The sequence below is a fragment of the Lagopus muta genome, chromosome 25 (genome assembly GCF_023343835.1).
Source record: "Lagopus muta isolate bLagMut1 chromosome 25, bLagMut1 primary, whole genome shotgun sequence".
Classification (NCBI taxonomy): domain Eukaryota; kingdom Metazoa; phylum Chordata; class Aves; order Galliformes; family Phasianidae; genus Lagopus; species Lagopus muta.
This window is the reverse complement of record NC_064457.1, coordinates 4,780,287-4,803,182: the sequence shown is the minus strand read 5'-3', so window position 1 is coordinate 4,803,182 and position 22,896 is coordinate 4,780,287. Positions and strand designations below refer to the sequence as shown.

The following is a 22,896-nucleotide window of genomic DNA, read 5'->3' as shown; positions in this document are numbered from 1 at the left end:
CACAGTTTGACGGAATGAGGAAGAGAATTGAAACAGGTGAAATTGGTGAGCAGTCCAGCCCACCTGCCATGGCATCTAAACACAGAAGACCACTGGAGATGCTTGGAATGGAGAAAAAGAGGAAGACTTGACAGATCTGCATGCAAGGTAGCCCCAGGCCAGCATCACTTGCCTGAGATGGATCCATCTCAGCACTTTGAGTCCTCTGCCATCATTGACTCATTCCTGGCCCAGAAGAGCTATGGCCTCTCAATTTCAGCACTCCGAAGAAGCCTGCAGGAGGGAATGGTTGTGGCATAAGCAAGGAAATGAACAAACAGCATTAAGGGAAGCAGCCACACAGCTCATGTCATGGACTGTTTTCCATTCTTCACAAGCACCTTAGAAAATTGTCACTTCCATGAAGGCTATGCCTGCACTTGGGGCATTGCAGGGTCACCATAATTCCTTGGATTCCTTCACCCTACAATCAACATCTCTCACCTATTTCTTCTTGGTAACCACGTGGGCCTGAATCCCTTCTCCCGCATTATTTTTGATTATGCAGATACCTTATGTGCTGGGTTCTGGTGCTGATTCTTATGGGAGGGAGAGGGTAGAAGGGGGACTGTGTCAGAATCTATGTGGGGCTTGTCTCAGACAGATTTTCCAATAAGAGAGAGACAGGAGCCTCATTGCATTTGGCTTTTCCTTTTAGATCATCTATGGATGAAGCAAAGACTGCATTTTGTCTATTTCTGCAATTTTATATGGCCATAAGTATCTTCCTTTTGACCAAAGGCTGAGAGTCTTGGGACTGTTTAGCCTGGAGAAGACAAAGAGGAGATCTTAACAATGCTTATAAATATGGAAATGGCAGGTGTCAAGAGGATGCAGCTAGATCCTTTTCAGAGGTGCCCAGTGACAGAACAGGTGGGAAAAAGCACAAACTAGTACACGGGAAGCTCCATCCAAACATGGAAGATAACTTCTTCACTTTGAGCATGAGTGAGCAGAGCACTGGAACAAGCAGCCCAGAGAGATTTTGGAATCTCCTTTTCTGGAGATATTCAAAACCTACCTGGATGCTTTCCTGTTCAGCCTGATCTAGGGAAAATTCTCTGATTCCATTAGCCAAAAAAATGCTACATTGGTGTGCTCATGGGAGGGTGGTGGTCTGCTCCTCATATGTCTCTGTGATCTGCTTTCTCCTCAGCGTCTCTCCCACATACAGCTTAAGCCCTGATCCTGTGCCTGCCGTACCAGCCTTGTGGCCTGACCCTGCTGGTCAAAAGCTGCAATGACACAGTGTCAGAAGACCAACGTCATCACTGCGACCCCTCCTGTGATGGTCTTGTTTGCCCCCATTGACAGCTCATTCCTGAAGAGCCATACTGTGAGATCCTCCACCTCTGCTGCCATTGGCAGCATCTGCAGCTGTTACAGTTTCTCATCAGCTCCAGGTGCTGAAAACCCTCCTACATTTACAGATGCTGCTGCAGCAGATGATTCCCCACTCACTGAAGCCAGTGATGAGATTCCAGACCAGCTCCCCTGGGGACCCAGAAGGTGATGCTGAACTGAGGACTAAGAACGTGGCCATTGATGTCAGGAAGGCTGAGTGTCCAGTGCTCTCTTCTAAAAACAGGGCAGCTAGGTCTCTCTGAAAACATGACTAAAGCCCAATTTCTCTGTCTTCTAATCCCTCTTCTCTCTTCCCTTTCTTCTTTCCTTGTACACCTGAAGACCCCAAAAGCCTTCCTGGGGTTCTGCTGGCTGCTCTCTCTCTGTGGGGGAGGCAGACAGGTTATCAGCAGGATACCTGCAATAGAGGATGGGCACAAATTTCTGTCAGCTGCTGGTTACTGCGTGTACTGACAGCTTGCTCTCCAGATGAGAATATTTCTCTCTTCAGAGTCCTTACAGTTGTCTGCATTCCAACCTTTGCCTCTACACGATCCTTTTTCTGCTGGTCTCATGTAGACTGGAAGAAAGGCAATCTTTGTTGATAGGGCAAGGATAAGGCGAGGACATGAAGGGGGACTTTCATCCTCTGGAGAGATGGAGAGATGTGGATTTGATAGATGGTGAACTCAGTAGAGAAGCAATGGGTTGGACGGTTGCAGTTGAGAGGAAGTGTCTGCCCTGGCTTCTCTGACAATGTGTCCAGTGTCTACCATTACACTCTTTTATACAATTTTATCTCAATTCTGTTAACAATCCCTTTTTCTCAAGGATCTCTTTTAGTTAGACCTAAAATGAGTCTTCTCTGACCTACTTTTGATTTTTTGCACCCATCTTTGATACAGCAGAAAAGAAATAGTCTTTGTCCCAGGTAGATTTATCTTCTGACCAGAAAAATGGAAATGGAACAGAGAACTCTTCTGGGAACTGTAGTCCGTTCTTCTCTTCTGAGACAGGTAACAAAACTATCAGCAATCCATAGAAGAAGAGAATTAGCTCTCTAACTTCAATACACTACACGATATTATGATGTGGAATACTGTCAAGAAAAGTGGTAAAACCATGACAGCCCCTCTGCACTGAGCTGCGCTGACTTCACTTGCCTCCTCCAGATCTGATCATCACTTGAGCTGAGGCTTCAGTCTCATCACTGCAATTCTGCCCTATGAATTTTTGAGCCTTTAATCACAGAACTTCAAAGAAACCTTCATTAGAGAATGGTCACATCATTAATTTGGAAATGGAAAGGTAGAACTGCCGGAAACCAAAAACCAGCCCATGTAATGAGAAGGGACAGCTTGCGTTCAAGGTTAGATAGTCAGAAAATTAAGGCTTGTATCAACCGTGCCTGTGGACCTGCAGTGATGAAGGACCAATATAAAAGGCGGCCCAGTTCCCATCTCTTCCATCCACTTCTCTTGCCTTCTTTTGGTTGGGAACCAGGTAAGTCTGAAGCCCTCTGTTATCCTCTTAACTGAATAGAAATGTTATCAGATAGTGGGTGCCATGCTATGGGAGACCACAGTGGAGATGATGTCTGTACAAACTTTGCTTGGGCCACAGCTTACACGGGTTTAAATTGATGCACTCAGAAAGTCTCTCTGGGTCAGAGAGCTCACTGTAGGGTCCTGGCATACTGAAGGAACGTGACCTCCTTTCTCAGCTTTCTCCTCCAGCCTTAGTAGTTGTCTTGGGTATCCAGGCTGCCTCTCACATATCCTCATGCTCTACTTCCTTTTATCCCTCTCTCCCAGGTGCACCTCCAGTCCCAAGTCATGTCCTGCTACACCCAGTGTGTGCCATGCCGGCCTTGCGGCCCAACCCCTCTGGCCAGCAGCTGCAATGAGCCCTGTGTCAGGCAGTGCCAGAACTCCACCATTGCCATTGAGCCCTCTCCCGTGGTGGTGACCCTGCCCGGACCCATCCTCAGCTCCTTCCCGCAGAACACTGTTGTGGGCTCCTCCACCTCCGCTGCTGTTGGCCGCATCCTCAGCTCTGAGGGCGTGCCCATCACCTCGGGGGGCTTTGACTTGTCCGGCTTGGGCAGCCGCTCCTGTGGCAGAAGGTGCCCGCCCTGCTGAAGCCGCTGGTCCCGGATAAATTGTTCCAGAAAACAGGAACGTGGTTCTGGATCAACAAGACGTCTTCAAGCCCCTGCATTCAGATTACCTGACCATCCTCAGCTACTCTATCCTCATCCTCAGCTGGCAGGAAGAGGCAATCCTGGGCTTTCTGACAGCCTGCCTCATGTCTCAGCTGTCATTCCTCATTCCTACTTATCTGTCTCCACATCTTCTCTGATTTTTTTTTTTTTTTTCCTGTTAACCTCTAGGATGTGAGATTCCTCAGAACCAGTCCATACTCTGATAGAAAATAAGCCATGTGCCCTGCATGAAATCAAACATGGGATCATGGGAATCCTGTACTGTGGAGCCTCTGCTCTGAGTGATCTCATTTTCCTATTTAAACATTCATTAAAGATTTCTGCATCTTAATTTAAGTCTTTGATATTTCTTCTGACGTGCACAGCCTCCAGAGGTACAAAGAGAAAGACTTTGCTCCTCGAGCGTATAGGATGAATGTTTATGGAGGTCCTTCTCCATTCCCAGGAGAATGAGAGGTAATAACACACTGTAGAGACTGCTCTCTTTAGCTTTGCACTTGCAGTTGAAGAAGAGTGTTTATGCCTACAACTGCCCCCAAAGAGAACACAGCCTCTGCAGCACTCACAGGTAAAACTGTGCGGAGGGCCATATGAACATAGCATCCTGCAGCCTCTGAGGAACAAGGCTCCTCCTGCTCTCATATGTACTGCCCTGGGGAAGGACAAGAGAGTAGGAGATGGAATAGGACTGTGTGGATGTAAAACACAGCTTGTGTTGTCACTTATGCCAGCCTACCTACCTCAAAAACAGCTGTGTCTGACTGACACTGGTGGCAGCGACTGGCTGCTACGGTCGCTTTGCTCGAGAGCTCAGGGCGGCGCACCCCGGTCAGGATGGAGTTTGGCGGCCATGCAGGCAGCGCCCCCTGCGGGCCCGGACGGCACTGTGCCCCCGCCCCGCCCCAAGCGGTTCGCGCCCGGACGCAGCCCCGGCTTCGCTTCCTGTGGGTCCACGGCGCAGTAATACAGCGCCGCGTCCCCGAGCCGGGGCCGGGCGAGACGCAGAACGCTGGAGCGGCGGTCTGCCGACACCCACAGCTGCCCCTCCGGGTCCGGCACCTCCTTGGAGCCTTTGACAGCGCTGACGAGGAATGCGGGTCCTCGGCCCGGGAGCTGACGGTACCAGTAGATGGAATACCCGATTTGTATGTTGGGGTGTGAGCAGGTGATGTTGACTGCAGCCCCCTCGGTGGTCTCTGCCAACGGCTCCTGTTGCACCTGGGCTCTGCTCACAGCCACTGCCGAGAAGAAAAGAAGCAGCAAACTCAGAAAATCCATTTTCTCCCCCAGAAATTTCATGAAGGAGCAGAGAGGTGCACGAGGTCGGAAAGAAGCCGAACAGACAGAGGCGAGCACGGCCCCTTCCCCCCGCAGCCCCACCGGCGGCAGCCCCGCGCACCCAGGAGCCCCGCGGCCCGGCACTGCCGCATCCCGCCGCCCCGCCGCCCGCGCTGCCTCCTCCCCGCCGCCAGCTCCGCCCCGGGCTGCTCCAAACCACCTCGCTGTCTGTAGGATGTCACGTAGTGGCATCTTAATTTACCTGCTCCAGAATACACCGTTGAGGAAGGTATTAATGGAGTACAGTTGGTCAGTAGTTCCCTGAAACTGCAGCATAGGAAGTTCCACACAAATGTGCGCAAGAACTTCTTTACAGTGAGGTGAACAGGAACAGGCTGCCCAGGGAGGTGGTGGAGTCTCCTTCTCTGGAGATGTTCCAGACCTGCCTGGATGCCGACCTGTGCGACCTGCTGTAGGGAACCTGCTTTGGCAGGGGCTTGGACTCAATGATCTCTGGAGGTCCCTTCCAACCCCTACAATTCTGTGATTCTGTGAGTTCCCTTTCTCAGTCCTGCTAAATGTTTTTGATGCATGTTGCTTTTCCTAGCTACGACAACCACCCCTGAACTGTCATGACCTCTGAGGGATGACAGAGAGCTGCATCACAACAGCATCACCAGATCAATCACCTTGGATGCAACCCAGATCATTTCAAGGGCACAAGTATGTCCAACTGGATTAAGTTCTCTGGTAGGTTTTCTTCCTGTATAGGGAGTGCTTCTTCACTACCATGTATTCTGTGAAAGAAGCTCAGGGGCCCTGTAGATCTGTCTAAAAGAGCTATCATGAAAATGGATGAAAACCATGCATTCATTATATATTCATATATATATTCACTTCTCACTATTTCTGGCATCTCATGGTCCAGAGGACATACAATTTCCTTAGCTTTCTTTTTGCTGCCATAATAGATTTAAGGATGCTTTTCTTACAGTTCTTCCTGGCAAGTTTTCATCTCAGGCTGCCCTGTGGTGCTTCTGACTGTATCTCTGCTTGAGCAGCAATGTCTCTGGTTTGCTCACACTTCGGCTGCCCCTTTTTTCAAATTCAGAAATCTCCAGAATTCCTCCTGTCCAGCCATACTGCCCATCCTGCATTTATTAGGGTGGCTAAAGTCACTGCTGTCTGGAAGCAGAAATGCATGGAAGAGTTGCGAGGGATTGTGCACTGATATGCAGACAAACTTTTGGAGTCCTTCTGCAGCACTGGAGTTGCCATTCCTTGCCAAGGAAATCAAACAGCTGAGACTTCAGCAAATTGGAGAATCCACTACCAAAGGGAGGTGTCTCCTTTAAGTCTCACACAACTTTTCTCCTTCCTCCAGTCACAAAGCCTGAGTTCAGCCTCTTCTGATGAGCCCCTTCAATGGATCTAATACATTCTCCCCAGTGTCCAGAGGGCTGTGCCTCTACTGAAGCTCCATGTGTGTGACTGAAGCAAGAGTGCTGTTCTTCTTCCAGGATATCACCATCTTCAAGCCTCAACCATCCTGACTGCCTCTCTGAATGGCCTGTTTGCCGTCGACTCCACCTGCTGTGCCTTCCTTGCTTTGTGCTGTTGAGGGTCTAGTCTTAGACTGGGGACACCCTTGAAGTGTATGTGAGCACCTGAGAAGCACAGACATCCTGCAGGGATCAGGGTGTGCTGGCTGACATCAGACTCAAGAAGAACCAACATTGTGCCCTGGCAGCAAAGTGGTCCAAGTGAATTTGCAGGCATACTAAACACTCCATAGTCTTCAGTTCAAAAAACATCAATTATTCATCATAGTCTTGTTGTGTCCTCAAATGGAATGCATTTCCTAGTTCTGGGCTCCAAAACATAAGTTTTTAAATGTTTTTAAAGCAGCCAGAGGAGGACAGCAGAGCTGATAGTGGGGCTGGAAGGCATATCCTACGAGGAGAGCATGAGAACATTTGGGTTGTCCAGTTTGGTGAACACAAAGCTTTGAGGCAGCCCCGTTGCTCACTTCTTCTTATTAGGAAGGAAAGCAGAGAGGGAGGTGCTGGTCTTTTCAGCCTACTAACTGGTGACCAGACATGTGCAGGAATGGCACAAAACTTCACCAGATGTTCAGGCCAGATAGTAGTGATTCTGTAAATCTGTCGATCATGAAACACTCTAAGACTCAAATGGGAGTGTTAGAAAGCAGAAATTCTTTATTTTTGATGCTGGATGCATGGGGGATGAGCTCCACCTATCATGCATAAGTTTCAAAAAAGATTCTCAGCTTATATTCATTACTTATGTTACACATACACAAATGCTTTCCCATACAGTATAGAGATATTGCATACTTCCACATAAAATTATTGACATGGGATTCAGCCTCCTCCCACAAGTTCAGTCTTTTTGTGGTGATGGTTGCACAAGCCTCTGGATGAAGTCATTACACTTCCTCCCTGTGTTCACTGCATGAACCCCATATCCAACAATGCTCAGTTAGCTCTTGGCCTCACTCACACAATACTTGCTTACAAAAAATGAGCTGATTCAAAGCAGAATTTCCCTCACCTACTCAATACAAGATGTTCAGCATATCACCGTTATCTGGTTGGTACAAAGGCACAGATTCTTCCTGTTACCTAAGCAGAGTCCAGTGTATCCAGCAAGGAGCATTGGCCAGCTTGTTGCAGCTTGCATCACTAGAAAAAGAATAGATTGATGTGAAAGTGGTCAAACACTGGATCAGGCTTCATGGAGAGGTGAATGAAGGCCCACGCCTGTCAGTGTTGACACATTTTCATAATGCTTTCATTATCATGCCTTTCCTTGTGGTTAGCACTACTGGGGTCAGACAATTGAACCTGATGATATTTGCAGGTGCCTTCCAGCTCCTCTCTTCTCCATTAGCTCTGTTAGCAGGAAGACAGAGATTAACAGAATCTTTTGGTATCCTGAAGTGCCTCTGATGTGACCGGGACAGGTGTTGCTATGTGGGACACACAAGTCACACAAACACTCAGCTGCTGATGCATACATGTGGAATCATGCAAACCTCTGTACCCACAGGCAACTGCATAAATCCAGCACACAGGCTCTGGTTGTTTCACACCACTGCCCTACTAATCACGCTGACATCTTTTGCCTTTGCTCGATTCTTCCAGCACGTGAATTGAATGTTCTGCCCACACTGATGTGTGCTGCTTGGAAATGCTTGGGTCTTTCTTCTTGCCACTCAACAGATGCCTTCCATGAGCAATGGGAGTGACATATCAGGATGTGACAAGTAGCAGCAACACAGGAAGCCAACACACAGCCCATACCAATAGCTGGGATGTTTTGCAGTCAAGAGGTTCTTGTCACAAAATAATCACTGCTTCTAGGGCTGCTTCTGGAAATGGGACAGCTTGGGTCCACTATAAAAGCCTGTCCAGTTCCTTGCTCTCTCATCCACTTCTCCTTCCTCCATCTTCTTGGGAACCAGGTGAGTGTGAAGCCCCTTCTTGTTCTGTTCTCTTCCTTCTCCAAACAGAGTTCTGATCTTGGCAGAACTCTCAGCTGCTATTGGCTCTGTTCCATTGCCTGTTTCTGCTTGTCATGATGGAGAAGTGGGGAGAATGTCATAGCCTGCTGTAATCAGATGTCTTGTGGACTAGGGTCTGGGCAGTATTTGGATAGGTCCCAGTGGCTTTCATTGGGCTCTGTCAGGATGAGACCAAGAATCCCTTGGACATCCCTGAACTGTCTTCAGTTCCCAGCACTGCATGTGCATTGATTCCCTCATAGTGTGATGCTAGGCTGCTCCTCATGCATCCCCATGTTCTGCTTCCAAATAGGTGCACCTCCATCCCTGAGACATGTCCTGCTGTGACCAGTGCCAGCCATGCCGGCCCTGCGGCCCGACCCCCCTGGCCAGCAGCTGCAATGAGCCCTGTGTCAGGCAGTGCCAGAACTCCACCATCGTCATCCAGCCCTCTCCCGTGGTGGTGACCCTGCCCGGACCCATCCTCAGCTCCTTCCCGCAGAACACCGCCGTGGGCTCCTCCACCTCCGCTGCTGTTGGCCGCATCCTCAGCTCTGAGGGCGTGCCCATCACCTCGGGGGGCTTTGACCTCTCCTGCATTTCCAACCGCAGCTGTGGCAGACGATGCACCCCCTGCTAAATGCGCTGGATGATGTCCCAGGCAAGGACCCCCAGGAATGCTAAGCATGGACCAAAGAACAAATGTTGTGATGCTGGTTTTGCCCTGGAAGACAGACATGTACTGGCAAGCCTGGGGTCTCTGACAACATGGAGAATGTCTACTCATACTGTCTTTCACTCACTCTTTCTATCCAATTTCATTACTGTCTTTTCCCTTTAGACATGTCTGTTAGTATCCACAAAATGAACCCTGAGTGAAATTCTCATGTCTCTTAAACTCTGTGCTGAAATACAGTTCTCTGTGGCCATGCTGCCATAAGAAAGGGGAACTGATTCTTGTCTACAGCTACTGCTCTTCTTGCAATGACTTAATTTCTCCTCAGACTTATTAAACACTTTCTGCATCATTTAGCTTTTCCTTCTCTGCTGGTGGTTTTTTTTTTTTTTTCCCCCATCTCTGTAGAGATGGCGAGGAAGAAAGGGATGTCTTTGGTGAGAACAAGCTAGGGAGATTCTGCCACTCCTCTGGTTATTGGAGGTCATTGTACAGTGCTGGCATTCATCTTCCAAGCGCATTTTATTGAAGGAGAGGAAGACATTCCTAGATGTTCCTCCTCCACCAGTGACCATCAGTCCCTGTCTTGCAGTGTTTCTCCTTACACAGGTATTGACCCTTGAGCATGCCAAGTGAATGGAAACCTTGACAAATGACATCCTCAAGAGAAGATCCTCTGCATTGGAGAGTCTCTGCGAACACAGAAGTTTCACACACGCTGGGGAAATTCTGGCTTTGGGAGGAGCAGTATTAGGGAAGGAGACTCAGAGAAAGTTGTTTCCAAAGGCCATCAAGAACTGGGAAGGCATAGCTTTCTTGAAGTTGTACCTCTGTCTCTATTCCATTTTCCCATGCCTTCCACTCACCCTATCACTGAGGGTACAGCTTTCCTGTGTAATTCTAGCAGCCTTCAGCAGAGCTCCTGGCCTTGCCATACTTTTGCCAAGTTGTCTATGGTCGAGGGCTTCCACAGGGCGGTATTACTACCAGCTACAGAAGTCTGGTAGTATTGCCTATCGTATTGCCTGTTGTACTGGAGCCCCCAGTCCCTCTCAGCTCAACACTCCCATGGGTGCAGCAAGGCCCAGGATAGTGACTCATGCCCGAACACTCATGGCTTCTCAGTGGTGTCATGTCTTCCCCAAGCACGGAACTCTGCTCCTCAGGCTCAGGAACCGCAAGGCCTTCAAAGTGCTGCAACCTTTCTGCACTCTACAGGATCTCTGTACTTCTCCCAGGCACACAGGTCATGAACCAGCCCAAACACAGGACTCATGCTGCCCCGGGTCCCGCAGCTGCTGCTGCCCGTGGTGCTGCTGTCGCCGCTCGAGGAGCCCGAGAAGGGCCGGAAGCAGCGCCGGGATGGGGGGCTGTGAGTGTGGAGCATCAGGCTTTGAATGGCATGGTTATAGATTCCCTGACAGTGTTCAGCTGGATCCAAAGCTGAGTCCGGATCACAGAGACATTCACACCGTAAAATCTCTTTTAGGGAGGATTCAGCCAATCCATCCCCACCCTCATCAGCCCACACACAGCCTGTGAGCAGTCAATTGGCTTCAGCTGCATGTACTAAATGCCACATTTCCCTCACCCTTGCCAGTACAGCTGGGTGGTTATGGGGATAAAAACTTGCCCTTGCCATGTTGGGTTGTGGCTCAAGAACCACCCCTGTTCCATTAGACAATCATGGGCCCCTGCTCTTGTAGCAGCACACAGCACACAGCAGGGACATCTTTAGCCCCCTTCTGACTCCCCAGTTTGGCACCAAAACCACTCATGCCACTCTCCCCAGTAACTGGTAATTTCTCCATCCGGTGTGCACAGGACAGAGTGAGATGGTGCAGAGTTAAGAAAAGAGTAATTGAAAGGACACAACAGACTGTGATGATCAGTCACATGGCTCAACCAGATCTGAGGGGCCCCTGCTGCATGCCCCTCTATCACTCCTCATATGTTCATGTCTTTCTCTGTATACCCCAACATGATATATTATAAGTCTGTCTCACACCAATCCCTGTACATGTCCTGATTCACAGCTGCATCTCTTGCAAAGGCCAGGTTCATCTTCCTGGAAACAGACCTGTGGTTTCTAGATTCCTCATCAGCTTGGGTGAATGTGAGAATTTATTTCTTTCCATCATTTCTATGCTATCCTTGAGTGTCTGTTTGTCTCTGTATGCTGCTTGATTGGCTCCCCTTTTCTCTCATCCTGTTTCATGATGTTCTGACAACTCTTCCCATTCAGGGGCCCTCCACACACATGCTCATAGTGCCCTTTGTCCAGTCATGAAGAGCAAGTATGGAAAATTAAAGACCACTGGTACAGCACTGATCTGTGAGAGACCCTGTAATAGATTCCAGTCCCTAGCTGTACTCTGAATTGCAGCCACAACCGTTAGAGCACAGCAGATCATCCAGTTTTCCACCTACATAACTATGCATTAACCCTTGCCACAACTCACTCATGTGGTTGTGTGGGGACTATACAACAGGCAGCCAAAGCAGTCTCACCAAAATCTAAGCATACAACGTTCACTGTCCTCAGTTTTTCAATCTTGTATGTGATTTACCTTCTGCACAACCAGGCTGGCTGCTGTGAATCATTGTGTTGTCCTTTGCATATTTAACAATGGCATCTGAAGATATTTCCTCTGAAACACTGTAGGAAGGAGTGAAAGGAATGCATCTGATGTGTTCTTCCCAGCATCCATGGCTAGACAATCTGTGGGGCAATGCATTTAGGAATTGAGCAGCCCTTCCCTTATCCCTGAGGAACTGCAATAATGGAATCAGCTGGAGTGCACCATGCCCAGCTGTGCTCCGTGTGCTGGAGGGTATAATGACAGAAACAGAGTTCCATCATTGAAGGAGAAGATGGAGCTCTCTATGGAAATGTTCTGCACAGTGTGACTTGGGTAAATCCACTGGTTCTGTCTGATGCAGAACAAAGATGGGGTTCCCAGCACCAGAAGGGAGTTGGGATTTATTTGCTGACTCTAGACCTCTTCCTATTATGTCTTACTAAAACCACCACTTTATTTCACAATTTACTGTCATGCTTTTCTTCTGGAATCTGTAACAGATCCTGCACAACTTCTGTCCCTACGTTCTCATGTCTGGGGCAGAATAGGAAGAGGCAAAAGAGGGCAGCAGGATTTTCCTGAGAGCACTGTGAGGTGGGATGAGGTCACACTCAGGAGCTGTGCAGCAGCTCAATCTTAGGAGTCTCCTTTCTTGCCACTGAAAAGATGCCTTCAATGAGGATCAAACGTAGCATAATGTGGGCAATGAAATTGCAATGCACAGGAAACCAACGTACAGTCTGGAATGTTTTGCATTCAAGATGAACTTGTCAGAAAATAATCACTGCTGGAAATGATGCCTCTGGACATGGATCAGCTTGAGTCCACTACAAAAGGCAGTGCATCTAATTGCCTTCTCATCTACTACTCTTACGGCCTTCTCCATGGGAACCAGGTGAGTGTAAAGCCCCTTCTTACTGACCTCCTCCTCCAAATGGAGGACTCAGCTGCTCTCAGTTCTGTCCCATGCCAAATCTTGGGACTGCTTTTCATGGGAGAGTGAAGTGTTGAGAAGATTTGTCACGGAGGCAATCTGCACCTGAACTGAGAAACTTTATGAGCTAGAGTCTGGACAGTAGCTGCATAGATCCTGCTGGTTATTTCTAGGCTCTGGCAGGATGAAACCAAAAACCCTTAAGTATCCATCTCCCAGAGGTGTATATACCTTAGCTCCCTCATGGCATGATTGCAGTTTGCTCCTCATGCGAGATGCTCCTTCACCTGGGTAGACCTCCAGTCCCAAGACATGTCCTGCTAAACCCAGTGTGTGCCATGCAGGCCCTGTGTCCCCACCTCCTGGCCAGCAGCTGCAATGAGCCCTGTGTCAGGCAGTGCCAGAACTCCACCATCATCATCCAGCCCTCTCCCGCGGTGGTGACCCTGCCCGGACCCATCCTCAGCTCCTTCCTGCAGAACAAGGTGTTATGGGATCCTCCACCTCCGCTGCTGTTGGCAGCATCCTCAGCTCTGAGGGTGTGCCCGTCACCTCGGGGGGCTTTGACCCCTCCTGCATTTCCGGTAATGTGGCAGAAGTGCCCCCCCAGCCAAAGGTGCTGGACACTGCCCCAGACAAAGGCAGCCATGAACGCTGAACACGGCACTGGACAGAACAAGAAAGTAAGAGGCCAGACTGACTTCTCTGCCAACATGGAGAAAGTCTATCAATACTGTCTTTCCCTATCTTTTCCTGTCTAATATCACTGCTGTCTTTTCCCCTCAGAGACCTCTTTTAGTACATTCAAAACCAGCTGTGAGCTACCTGCTTGCCTCTCTATAATTCTTGGAGGGTAAATCTGGGCCCTGTGGCAATGCTGCCATAGGAATGATTCTTGTCTGTTCCTGCCACTCCCCACACTCAGTGTCCACTCTTGGGGTGATTTGATTTCCTTCTTCAGACTCATTAAATATTTGCTGCATCCTTTCGTGTGCCCTTCCCTGTTTATTTCTCCCCCCCCTCCATCTGTGCATAGATCACTGCTCTAGATATTGCAGACCAGCACACACTGCAGAGATCTCATCTTTCAGGCACTGTCTTTTGAAGCAGAGTAAGTCATCCCTACTTACTCCATAAACAATGCCAGTTAGACCTTGCCTTGCTGAATCTCTGCTTAGACATGTCATAGAACCATCAAATCATAGAATGATTTGAATTGGAAGGGACCTTTAAGATCATCTAGTTCCAACCCCCCCTCTGATAGGCAAGGACACTTCCCTCTATACCAGGTTGCTCCAAGTCCGATCCAGCCTGCCCTTGGGTGATTCCATGACAGGGGCATTTACAACCTCACTTGGCCAACTTGTGACAGTGTCTCACTACCCCTCACTGTAAAGAATTTCTTCCTGATATCTAGCCTAAATATACGCTTTTACAGTTTAAAACCATTTCCCCTCATCCTGTCATTGTTGACATAGTCTACCTAGATTGCCCTTCACTCCGTCTCCCACAGTATATTCCTGGAGATGCTGACAGACTGTGGCTAGGTATTCTGTTGGCTGGGCAAAAAGCTGGCCCAGAGAGTGATAGTGGATGGATTTAAATCCAGCTGGAGACATGTCATGTGTGGTGATTCCCAGAGATCAGTGTTGGGGACGCTCCACTTCGGTGTCGCTGTTACTGATCTGGATGAAGGAATTGAGTGCACTTTCAGCAAGTTTTAGATAACACCAATTTGGGATGAAGTGACCATGAACAAGGCCATATGCCAAGTCCTGCTCGTTGGTGACAGCTACTCCAGGAATGGCTACAGGCTTGGGGCAGAGTGGCTGGAAAGCTGTACGGAGGAAAAGGTTCTGGGGACACTGACTGATAGCTGGCTGAATGTGAGCCAGCAGTGTGTGTGCTTAGGTGGTCAAGAATGCTGGTGTCGTACTGGCTTGTATCAGAAATAGTATAGAATGTCCAGCAGGACTAGGGAGGAGACCATCCCTCTTTTCTCAGCACTGGTGAAGCTGCTCTTTGAGTACTGTGTTCAGTTTTGTCTCCTGACTTGAGGTAATGGAGCATGTCCAGAGAAGGGCAATGAAGCTGTGAATTCTTATGAAGAAAGGCAGAGGGAACTGGGACTGTTTAGTCTGGAGAATAGGAGACTGAGGAGTGACCTTATCACTCTCTACAACTGCCTGAAAGGAGGTTGTAGCAAGGGGGAGATTGGCCTTTTTTCTCCAGGTAACAAACAATAAGGCTATAAGCAATATCGTCTGGGCCCATCTCATCAGAGCCAGACCATCAAGGCAACAGGACTGAGGGAGACTGAAGAGAAGCACAGTAGAGAATGTGTGGGTGATTGTGTTTCCTGGAACATGGAAGCAGGGTAGTTCTCTAATAGTGGAAAAATCTAACTGGACGTCATAGTGGTTCTCTCTGGATAACAACAAGTACATGTAATGTTTCCAAAAAAAGTGTTACATCTGGCAAATGCCAAACCATTTTGTCTAGGCATGGTTTTTTTTTTATGGAATGATTTTCAAAGCATAATGTATAAAATTTTTCCCTGTATGGAGATGTAAATTGATACTGGAATTATAGATCCAGCCCAGGCCAGCATCACTTGCCTGAGATGGATTCATCTCAGCACTTTGAGTTCTCTGCCATCACTCACTCGCTCCTGGCCCAGAAGAGCTATGGCCTCTCAATCCCAGCACTCAGAAGAAGCCTGCATGACAGAATGGTTGTGGCACAAGCCAGAAAATGAACAAGAGCATGAAGGGAAGCAGCCACACAGCTCATGTCAGTGACTGTTTTCCATTCATCACAAGCTCTACAGAAAATTGTCACTTCCATGAAGCTGTGCCTGGGCCTGGGGCAGTGCAAGGTCTCCATTAAAGGCAGCTTGATTCCTTCACCCTCTAATCAACATTTCTCACCTCTTTCTTCCTGGTATCCACATGAGTCTGAAGCCCTTCTCCCACGTCCTTTGCTGATGCCTGTGTGGGGCTTGGCTGAGATGGATTTTCCACTGACAGAGACAGCAGCCTTGTTGCATCTGGCCAGGCTTTTCACATCACACCTGCATAAAGTGAAGACAATCTTTTACCCCTTTCTTCATTTTTATACGGACATAAGCATCTTCCTTTGGATTAAAGGCTGAGATTCCTGGGATTGTTAACTTGGAGGAGTCAAAGAGGGGATCATATCAGTGCTTATAAATACCGAAAGGGAAGGTGTCAAGAGGATGGGACCAAGAACTTTTTATAGTGCCCAGTGTGGGAACGGGCACCAACACTCTCACAGGAATCTCCATCCGAACATGGGAAAGGACTTCTTTACTTTGAGCATGAAAGAGCAGAGCACTGGAACCAGCTGCCCAAGGAGCCTTTGGTGTCTCTTTCCCGGGAGATACTGAAAACCCACCTGGGTGCTTTCCTGTTCTGCCTGATCTAGGAAACACGCTTTAGCATGGGAGTTGAATTAGATGATGTTAAGATGTCCCTTCCAATCTCTACAATTCTGTGATTCTACCAGGCAGCCAAAATGGTCCATTGAGTGTTCCTGGCAGGATGACAAACTGCTCCTCACGTGTCCCTGTGCTCTGTTTTCTCCCTGCAGTCTCTGGGAGGTAAAACTTCAGCTCTGATCCATGTCCTCCTATGACCAGTGCCTGCCATGCCCAGTACCTGCCATGTTGGCCTTGGTTGCACACGAGAGGAAATGTCGACCCTGGCTTCTCTGACAGCATGGCCAATGTCTACCATTACTCTCTTCCACTCACTCTTGCTCTCAAGTTTCTTTACAATCTTTTTTCCTCAAAGATCTGTTTTAGATCCTCCTACAAACAGTCTGGACTGACATATTTGTCTCTCTCCATTTTTGGGACTGGTAGATGGATCCCCCATAGGAACTCCTCTTTTTATAGGGTAACAGTGTCTTGTTTTCCCCTGCTGCTTACCACACTAGAGGCTTTTACTTTGATGCATTCTCAAGCGTTTCCGCCTGTTATGCTTACAACTGCATAGAAATGGTCTTAGGAAAAAACAATTGCTTTGGTGGGAATTAGCTGAGGGCACTCTTTCACCCCTCTAGGCAGTGAAGGTTGGGACACACTGAAGAGATTCATCTTTCATGCACTGTCTCTTAAAGCTGAGAAAGAAATCCTTGATTACACTATAAGGAAAAAAAATCAGTCCTTACCTTACTGTGTGATGTGAAAGAAAATATCTTTATGCAGGACACTATCTCATCAGCCATGAGGGGTTTGTTGGAAATCTGAAAATCAAAGACAGCCTTGGCAGCAGTGACCATGAACTCATAGAATCACTGAAGGCCTTGGTTTGGAAGGGATCTCAAAGGTCATCTAGTTTCAAATAACATGCTGAGGGCACAGATGACAACAGCTAAATCAGGCATGAGAACAAGTTACCAGGTCTCCATCCAACCTAGCCTTGAATGTGGGTGATAGGGCACCCACAAATTCTCTGGGCTGCCTCTTCCAGCACTTCACCACCAAGTCAGCAAAAGGGTGTATCTGGGGCTGCATAACCAGATACAGTTCTCCAGATGGGACTGACAATCACCTACCTTGCCCAGCTGGGCACCTCCCTTTTCATCCAGCCCTGGATAATTTTGGACTTCTGGGCTGCAAGTGCACACTCCTGGCTCATGTCAAGTTTTTCATCTACCAGGATCCCTAAGTTCTTCTTTGCAGGGCTGCTGTCAAGACGTCCTTCTCTCAGTCTCTATCGATACAACTTACACTTGGCCTTGTTGAACCTCATGGTGTTCATAAGGGTTCATCCTTCAAGCTTGCGCAGGTCCCTTTGGATGGATCTCTTCATTCTGTTATATCAACTGCACCACTAAACTTGGTGTCATCTGCAAACTTGCTGAAGATGCACTCGATCCCATTATCTATGTTATTATTAAACAGCTTCTCAATGACATGAACACAGGGATTGAGTGCACCCACTGTAACTATGAGAGACTATCTGAAGAAGTGCAACCAGGAGAGCAAGGAATGTGAATTTCCCCCCTGCTTTTGTGAAACCCCACAGAAAATAGAGCGTTCAGCTGTGCATCCCCAGCATAAGAAAGATACTGACCTGTTGGAGTGACTCCAGAGAAGGGCCATGAAGGTGGTCAGACAGCTGGAGAACTTCTGCTATGACAGGTTTGTTGTTGTTTATCCTAGTGAGGGGGAGACTTGAGAGCAGCATTCCATTATGTGAAGAGTGCTCACAAGAGAGATGGGGAGGGATTCTTAATCAGTGGAAGTAATGACAGGACAAGGTGCAATGGCTTTCAAGTAAAAAAGAGCAGAATTAGGTGAGATATGAGGAAGAAATTCTTTACTGTGAGGATGTTGAGGCACTGGAACAGGTTGCCCAGAGATGTGGTGGATGCCCCACTGTGGGAAGTGTTCAGCGATGGGCTGGATGGGACTCCAAGACATGTGATCTAGTGGGAAGTATGCCTGCTTGTGGAGGAAAAAGAACTGGATGATCTTTAAGGAACATTCAACACAAAATATTCTACAAGTCTGTGAAAATGTTTTGTATTGTGTTGGTTTTTTTTGTAAGCTGAAAGATTGCACAGAGATGGCACAATCCAAAACAGTCATAGACTCTTTTCTGAGGGCACTGTTACATGAGGTAGTGTTAGATCCAGGCAGAAAACACACAAAAATGGAAAAGACAAGATAAGAGAATCACAAGCCTAATCCTCATGTACAGGAACCAGCTGATGCTTGCTGGAGCTTCTTCCTGAGGATGGTACATCCAACAGCCCCACTGCAGTGAACCAGGCTGAAGTCACTTGCCTGCTCTGGACCCATCCAGCACTTGAGCCGAGCCATCTGCCTCACCAGTGCAATCCTGCCCTACAAATCTTTGGGCCTTTCACTGCAGCACTTCAAAGAATCCTTCATTAGAGAATGAGCACGGCAAATAATCTGGAAATGAAAAGGTAGCACTGCAGGAAATCAAAACACAGCCCATATGATGAGAAGGGCTGGCATGCATTCCAGCTGGGCTTGTCAGAAAATTATTGCCTCTATCAAGGGTGTCTCTGGGCCTGCAGCAATGAAGGACCAGTATAAAAGGCAACCCAGATCCCAGCTATCCTATCCTCTTCTCTTGTCTCCTTCTTGTTGGGAACGAGGTAAGTGTGAAGCCCTCTTTCTAATTCTTAGTGAGATTTTGCCTCAATAGAAATGTTATCAGATAGTGGAGCTCCATGCTATGGGAGACCATAGAGGGGATAATGTCAGTGCAGAGAGTGCTTGGGACACAGCTCACATGGCTGTAGATTTATACAGTCCATGAGAGTCTCCCTGGTCCATACTGCTCTTTCTAGGGCCCTGGCACAATGAAGGGATGTGGCCAGCTGTCACAGCCTTCTCCTCCATCCTGAGAAGTTGCCTTGGCTCCTTGACTCAAGCTACCCTTCCCATACCTTGGTTCTCTTTTTCATTCTATCTATCCTTTCCAGGTGCACCTCCAGTCCCAAGTCATGTCCTGCTACACCCAGTGTGTGCCATGCAGGCCCTGCGGCCCGACCCCTCTGGCCAGCAGCTGCAATGAGCCCTGTGTCAGGCAGTGCCAGGACTCCACCATTGCCATTGAGCCCTCTCCTGTGGTGGTGACCCTGCCCGGACCCATCCTCAGCTCCTTCCCGCAGAACACCGTTGTGGGCTCCTCCACCTCTGCTGCTGTTGGCCGCATCCTCAGCTCTGAGGGCGTGCCCATCACCTCGGGGGGCTTTGACTTGTCCGGCTTGGGCAGCCGCTCCTGTGGCAGAAGGTGCCCGCCCTGCTGAAGCCACTGGTCCTGGAGAAATTCTCCAGAAAACAGGAACGTGGTTCTGGATCAACAAGACATCTTCAAGCCCCTGCGTTCAGATTACCTGACCATCCTCAGCTATTCTATGAAATGCTGTCAGGAAGAGGCAATCCTGGGCTTTATGTCAACTTGCCTCATGTCTCAGCTGCCATTCCTCATTCCTACCTATCTTTGTCTCCACTTTTTCTCTGATTTGTTCTTTCCTATGATCCTGTGAGATGTGAGTTTCCTCAGAACCAGTCCATTCTCTGCTAGAAAATAAGACACGTGCCTAGCATGAACTCAAACAAACATGGGATCATGGGAATCCTGTACTGTGGAGCCTCTGCTCTGAGTGATCTCATTTTCCTATTTAAAAATTCATTAAAGATTTCTGCATCTTAGTGTAAGTCTTTGATATTCTTTCTCATCGTGTGTGGCCTCCAAAGATGCCCAGAGAGAATGGATTTGCTCCTGGCAGGTATAGGATGAATGTTTATAGAGATCCTTCTCCATTCCCAAAAGAATGCGAGGGTATGAGATACTGCAGAGGCTTGTCTCTTCAGCATTGTCTCTTGCAGCTGAACAAGACACACCTGGCAGTGCCAGAGGAGGCAACTATTGGCCTCTGACTGTAGCGTTCATGCATACAGCTACCTGCACAAGAGAGAACACAGCCTCTGCAGTGCTCACAGGAAAAGCTGTGACTGTGTGGAAGGTCATGGGAATAAGCAACGCTGTGGGCTCGTAAGAACAGGGCTCTTCTGCTCTGAGATGTACTGCACTGGGGAAGAAGCAGAGAGCACGAGATGAAATAGAACTGTGTGAATGTCTTTCCGTTGTCAGACACAGCTTGCGTTGTCTGTAATGCCATCTCGTCCAACTCAAAAGTAACTCTGACCGACATGGGCCTCAGTCAGTGGCTGCTATGGGAGCAGAGCTCGTTTCTGTGTAGAGCTCAGGGCGGCGCACCCCGGTCAGGATGGAGTTTGGCGGCCATGCAGGCAGCGCCCCCTGCGGGCCCGGACGGCACTGTGCCCCCGCCCCGCCCCAAGCGGTTCGTGCCCGGCCGCAGCCCCGGCTTCGCTTCCGTGGGTCCACGGCGCAGTAATACAGCGCCGCGTCCCCGAGCCGGGGCCGGGCGAGACACAGGGCGCTGGAGCGGCGGTCTGCCGACACCCACAGCTGCCCCTCCGTGTCCGGCACCTCCTTGGAGCCTTTGACAGCGCTGACGAGGAATGCAGGTCCTTGGCCTGGGAGCTGACGGTACCACTGGATGTATTCATGTGACTGTATGTTGGGGTGTGAGCAGGTGATGTTGATGCCGGTGCCCTCGCTGGTCTCTACTAACGGCTCCTGCTGCACCTGGGCTCTGCTCACAGTCACTGCCGAGAAGAAAAGAAGCAGCAAAATCAGAAAAATCATTTTCTCCCATAGCAATGTCTTGCATGAAGAGAGAGGTGCACGAGGTCGGAAAGGAGCCGAAGGGATAGAGGCATTCGCGACCCCAGCCCCGCAGTCCGGCCCCGCCGGCGGCAGCCCCGCGCACCCAGCAGCACCGCAGCCAGCCCCGCCAGCCCCGCGGCCCGGCACTGCCGCATCCCGCCGCTCCGCCGCCCGCGCCTCGCTGCCCCCGCCAGCCCCGGCTCTGCTCCGCCCGCGCCGCCTCCTCCCCGCCACCGCCGCCGCCGCCAGCTCCGCCCCGGGGCTGCGCCCTGCGCCGGCGGCACTCGGGCTTGCTGCGGGCTGCCAGTGCTGGGCGCCTGTGCGCGTGTAACGGGGCTTGAGCTTTGCGTGTACTTCAGCGTAGCCCGGATTCTGCGGTGTAGGCGGAGATCTGGGCAACGGCTGGGAAACCTCCTCTGGCACAGGGGAAACAAGCTGCCCTCCTGAAGCATCCGTAGAGAGGAGGGCTGGCGAGGGCAGACAGGACGGGAACGGTCGGGGAGAACGACGCGGCCGAATCCTGCTCCTCACGCTGTGCCCGGCGCTGCCGCAGATCCAAAGCCCGGCATCGGAAACGGGTCGTGTGCTGCTGCCCGGGAACGCGGCACCCCGAGAGCTCCCCGAGCCCCGGGTCCCGCAGCTGCTGCCGCCCGAGGTGCTGCTGTCGCCGCTCGAGGAGCCCGAGAAAGGCCGGCAGCGGAGCCGAACTGGAGGCAGGGCAAGTGGAGCATCAGGATTTGAAAGCGTGGAAGAAGCCTAGAGGGAGCCTGTAGCCACGGTTACAAATTTTCTGACAGTGTTTTAATCGGATCCAAAGCTGAGCGCGGATCTCAGAGACATCCACTCCGTAAAATCGTGTTTGCAGGGGGATTCAGACAGTCCATCCCCAACTCCAGCTGCACTTGCTAATGCCACATCTCTCTCACGCTTGGCAGTACAGCCGGGTGGTTATGGGGATAAAACCTGCCCCTGCCACATTTGGTTGGTGCTCAAGAACCACCCCTGTTTCACTACACAATTATGGACCCCTCTTCTGTAGTAACACAGCACATGGCAGGGACATCTTCAGCCCCAGTCTGACTCCAGCACCAAAACCACTCATGCCACTCTCCCCAGTAACTGCTAATTTATCCATCCATAGTACACAGGACACAGTAAGATGGTGCAGAGTTAAGAAAAGACTGATTATGGGGACAGGAGAGTCTGTGGGGATCAATCATATGGCTCAACCAGATCTGATGGGCTCCGCCTGCACATGTTCTCATACGTTAATCCCTTTCCATGAATATTCCAAACAGCAATTCTATAGGTCTGTCTCACACCAATCCCTGTCCATGTCCTGATTCACAGCTGCATCTCTTGCAAAGGCCAGGTTCATCTTCCTGGAAACAGACCTGTGGTTTCTTGATATCACATCAGCTGGTGTGAATAATGACATTTATTTCTTCCCATCATTTCCATATACTCTTTTCATGCTGTTGGCATGTTGTTGCCTGGATCCTCTTTCTACTCCTTTGGCTTTGGGAGGAGCAATATTGGGGAAGGAAACTCAGAGAAAGGCATTTCCAAAGGCCATCAAGAACAGGGAAGGTATAGTTTTCTTGGGGTTCACCCTCTGTGTCTATTCCACTTTCCCATCCCTTCCACTCACCCATCACTAAGCTTCTCTGTGTGGTCCCAGCAGCTGTCACAGAGCTCCTGGTCCTGCCATTAATTTGCCAAGTTGCCTATGGTCAAGGGCTTTCGCCAGTCAGCAGTGCTACCAGCTACAGTAGGCCACAGATGGCAGCCCACAGTCCCTCTGAACTCAACACTCCCATGGGTACAGGAAAGCCCAAGACAGGAACTCATGCCTAAACACTCATGGCTTCTCAGTGGTGTCATGTCTTCCCCAAGCACGGAACTGTTCTCCTCAGGCTCAGGAAATGTAAGGCATTCAAAGTGCCCCAACCCTTCAACCCTTCTGCACTGAAGATTCCGTGTGAGAGCAGATATCCTCATTTCCACTGGAACATGGCAATGAGAGTGT

The 22,896-nt window shown here is 49.5% G+C and overlaps 3 protein-coding genes and 1 gene segment (V, D, J or C); 3 read left to right on the top strand and 1 right to left on the bottom strand.

The window, feature by feature from the left end:
* The first annotated feature begins 1,279 nt into the window (after positions 1 to 1,279).
* Positions 1,280 to 3,760, top strand: LOC125684407 (uncharacterized). Its single transcript, XM_048926532.1, has 4 exons — positions 1,280 to 1,375; positions 1,470 to 1,636; positions 2,814 to 2,886; positions 3,198 to 3,760. The coding sequence occupies exons 1-4, from the start codon at positions 1,280 to 1,282 to the stop codon at positions 3,522 to 3,524; spliced, it is 663 nt and encodes a 220-aa protein (XP_048782489.1). The 3' UTR covers positions 3,525 to 3,760.
* The window catches only part of LOC125684518 (feather keratin Cos1-2-like), a 44,763-nt gene continuing 23,286 nt past the window's right edge, over positions 1,420 to 22,896 (top strand). Inside the window, exon 1 of the mRNA XM_048926707.1 lies at positions 1,420 to 1,548. The gene's annotated coding sequence lies outside the window, so the exon portion shown is untranslated. The remainder of the gene's footprint in view (positions 1,549 to 22,896) is intronic.
* On the bottom strand, positions 4,418 to 4,997 carry LOC125684406 (T cell receptor alpha variable 4-like). The segment is given in 1 exon segment: positions 4,418 to 4,997. A coding segment is annotated over 1 exon segment (489 nt).
* Positions 17,733 to 19,419, top strand: LOC125684405 (feather beta keratin-like). Its single transcript, XM_048926530.1, has 3 exons — positions 17,733 to 17,773; positions 18,696 to 18,762; positions 19,093 to 19,419. Exons 1-3 carry the CDS (start codon positions 17,733 to 17,735, stop codon positions 19,417 to 19,419), a joined length of 435 nt encoding a protein of 144 aa, XP_048782487.1.

Coding starts and splice junctions, on each gene's coding strand:
- LOC125684405 (XM_048926530.1), top strand. CDS start 17,733: ATGAAGGTGGTCAGACAGCTGGAGAACTTCTGCTATGACAG. Junction 17,774..18,695: donor GAGAACTTCTGCTATGACAG/GTTTGTTGTTGT, acceptor ATGAAGGACCAG/TATAAAAGGCAACCCAGATC. Junction 18,763..19,092: donor TCCTTCTTGTTGGGAACGAG/GTAAGTGTGAAG, acceptor TATCCTTTCCAG/GTGCACCTCCAGTCCCAAGT.
- LOC125684407 (XM_048926532.1), top strand. CDS start 1,280: ATGACACAGTGTCAGAAGACCAACGTCATCACTGCGACCCCTCCTGTG. Junction 1,376..1,469: donor CATTCCTGAAGAGCCATACT/GTGAGATCCTCC, acceptor CTACATTTACAG/ATGCTGCTGCAGCAGATGAT. Junction 2,887..3,197: donor TTCTTTTGGTTGGGAACCAG/GTAAGTCTGAAG, acceptor CCTCTCTCCCAG/GTGCACCTCCAGTCCCAAGT.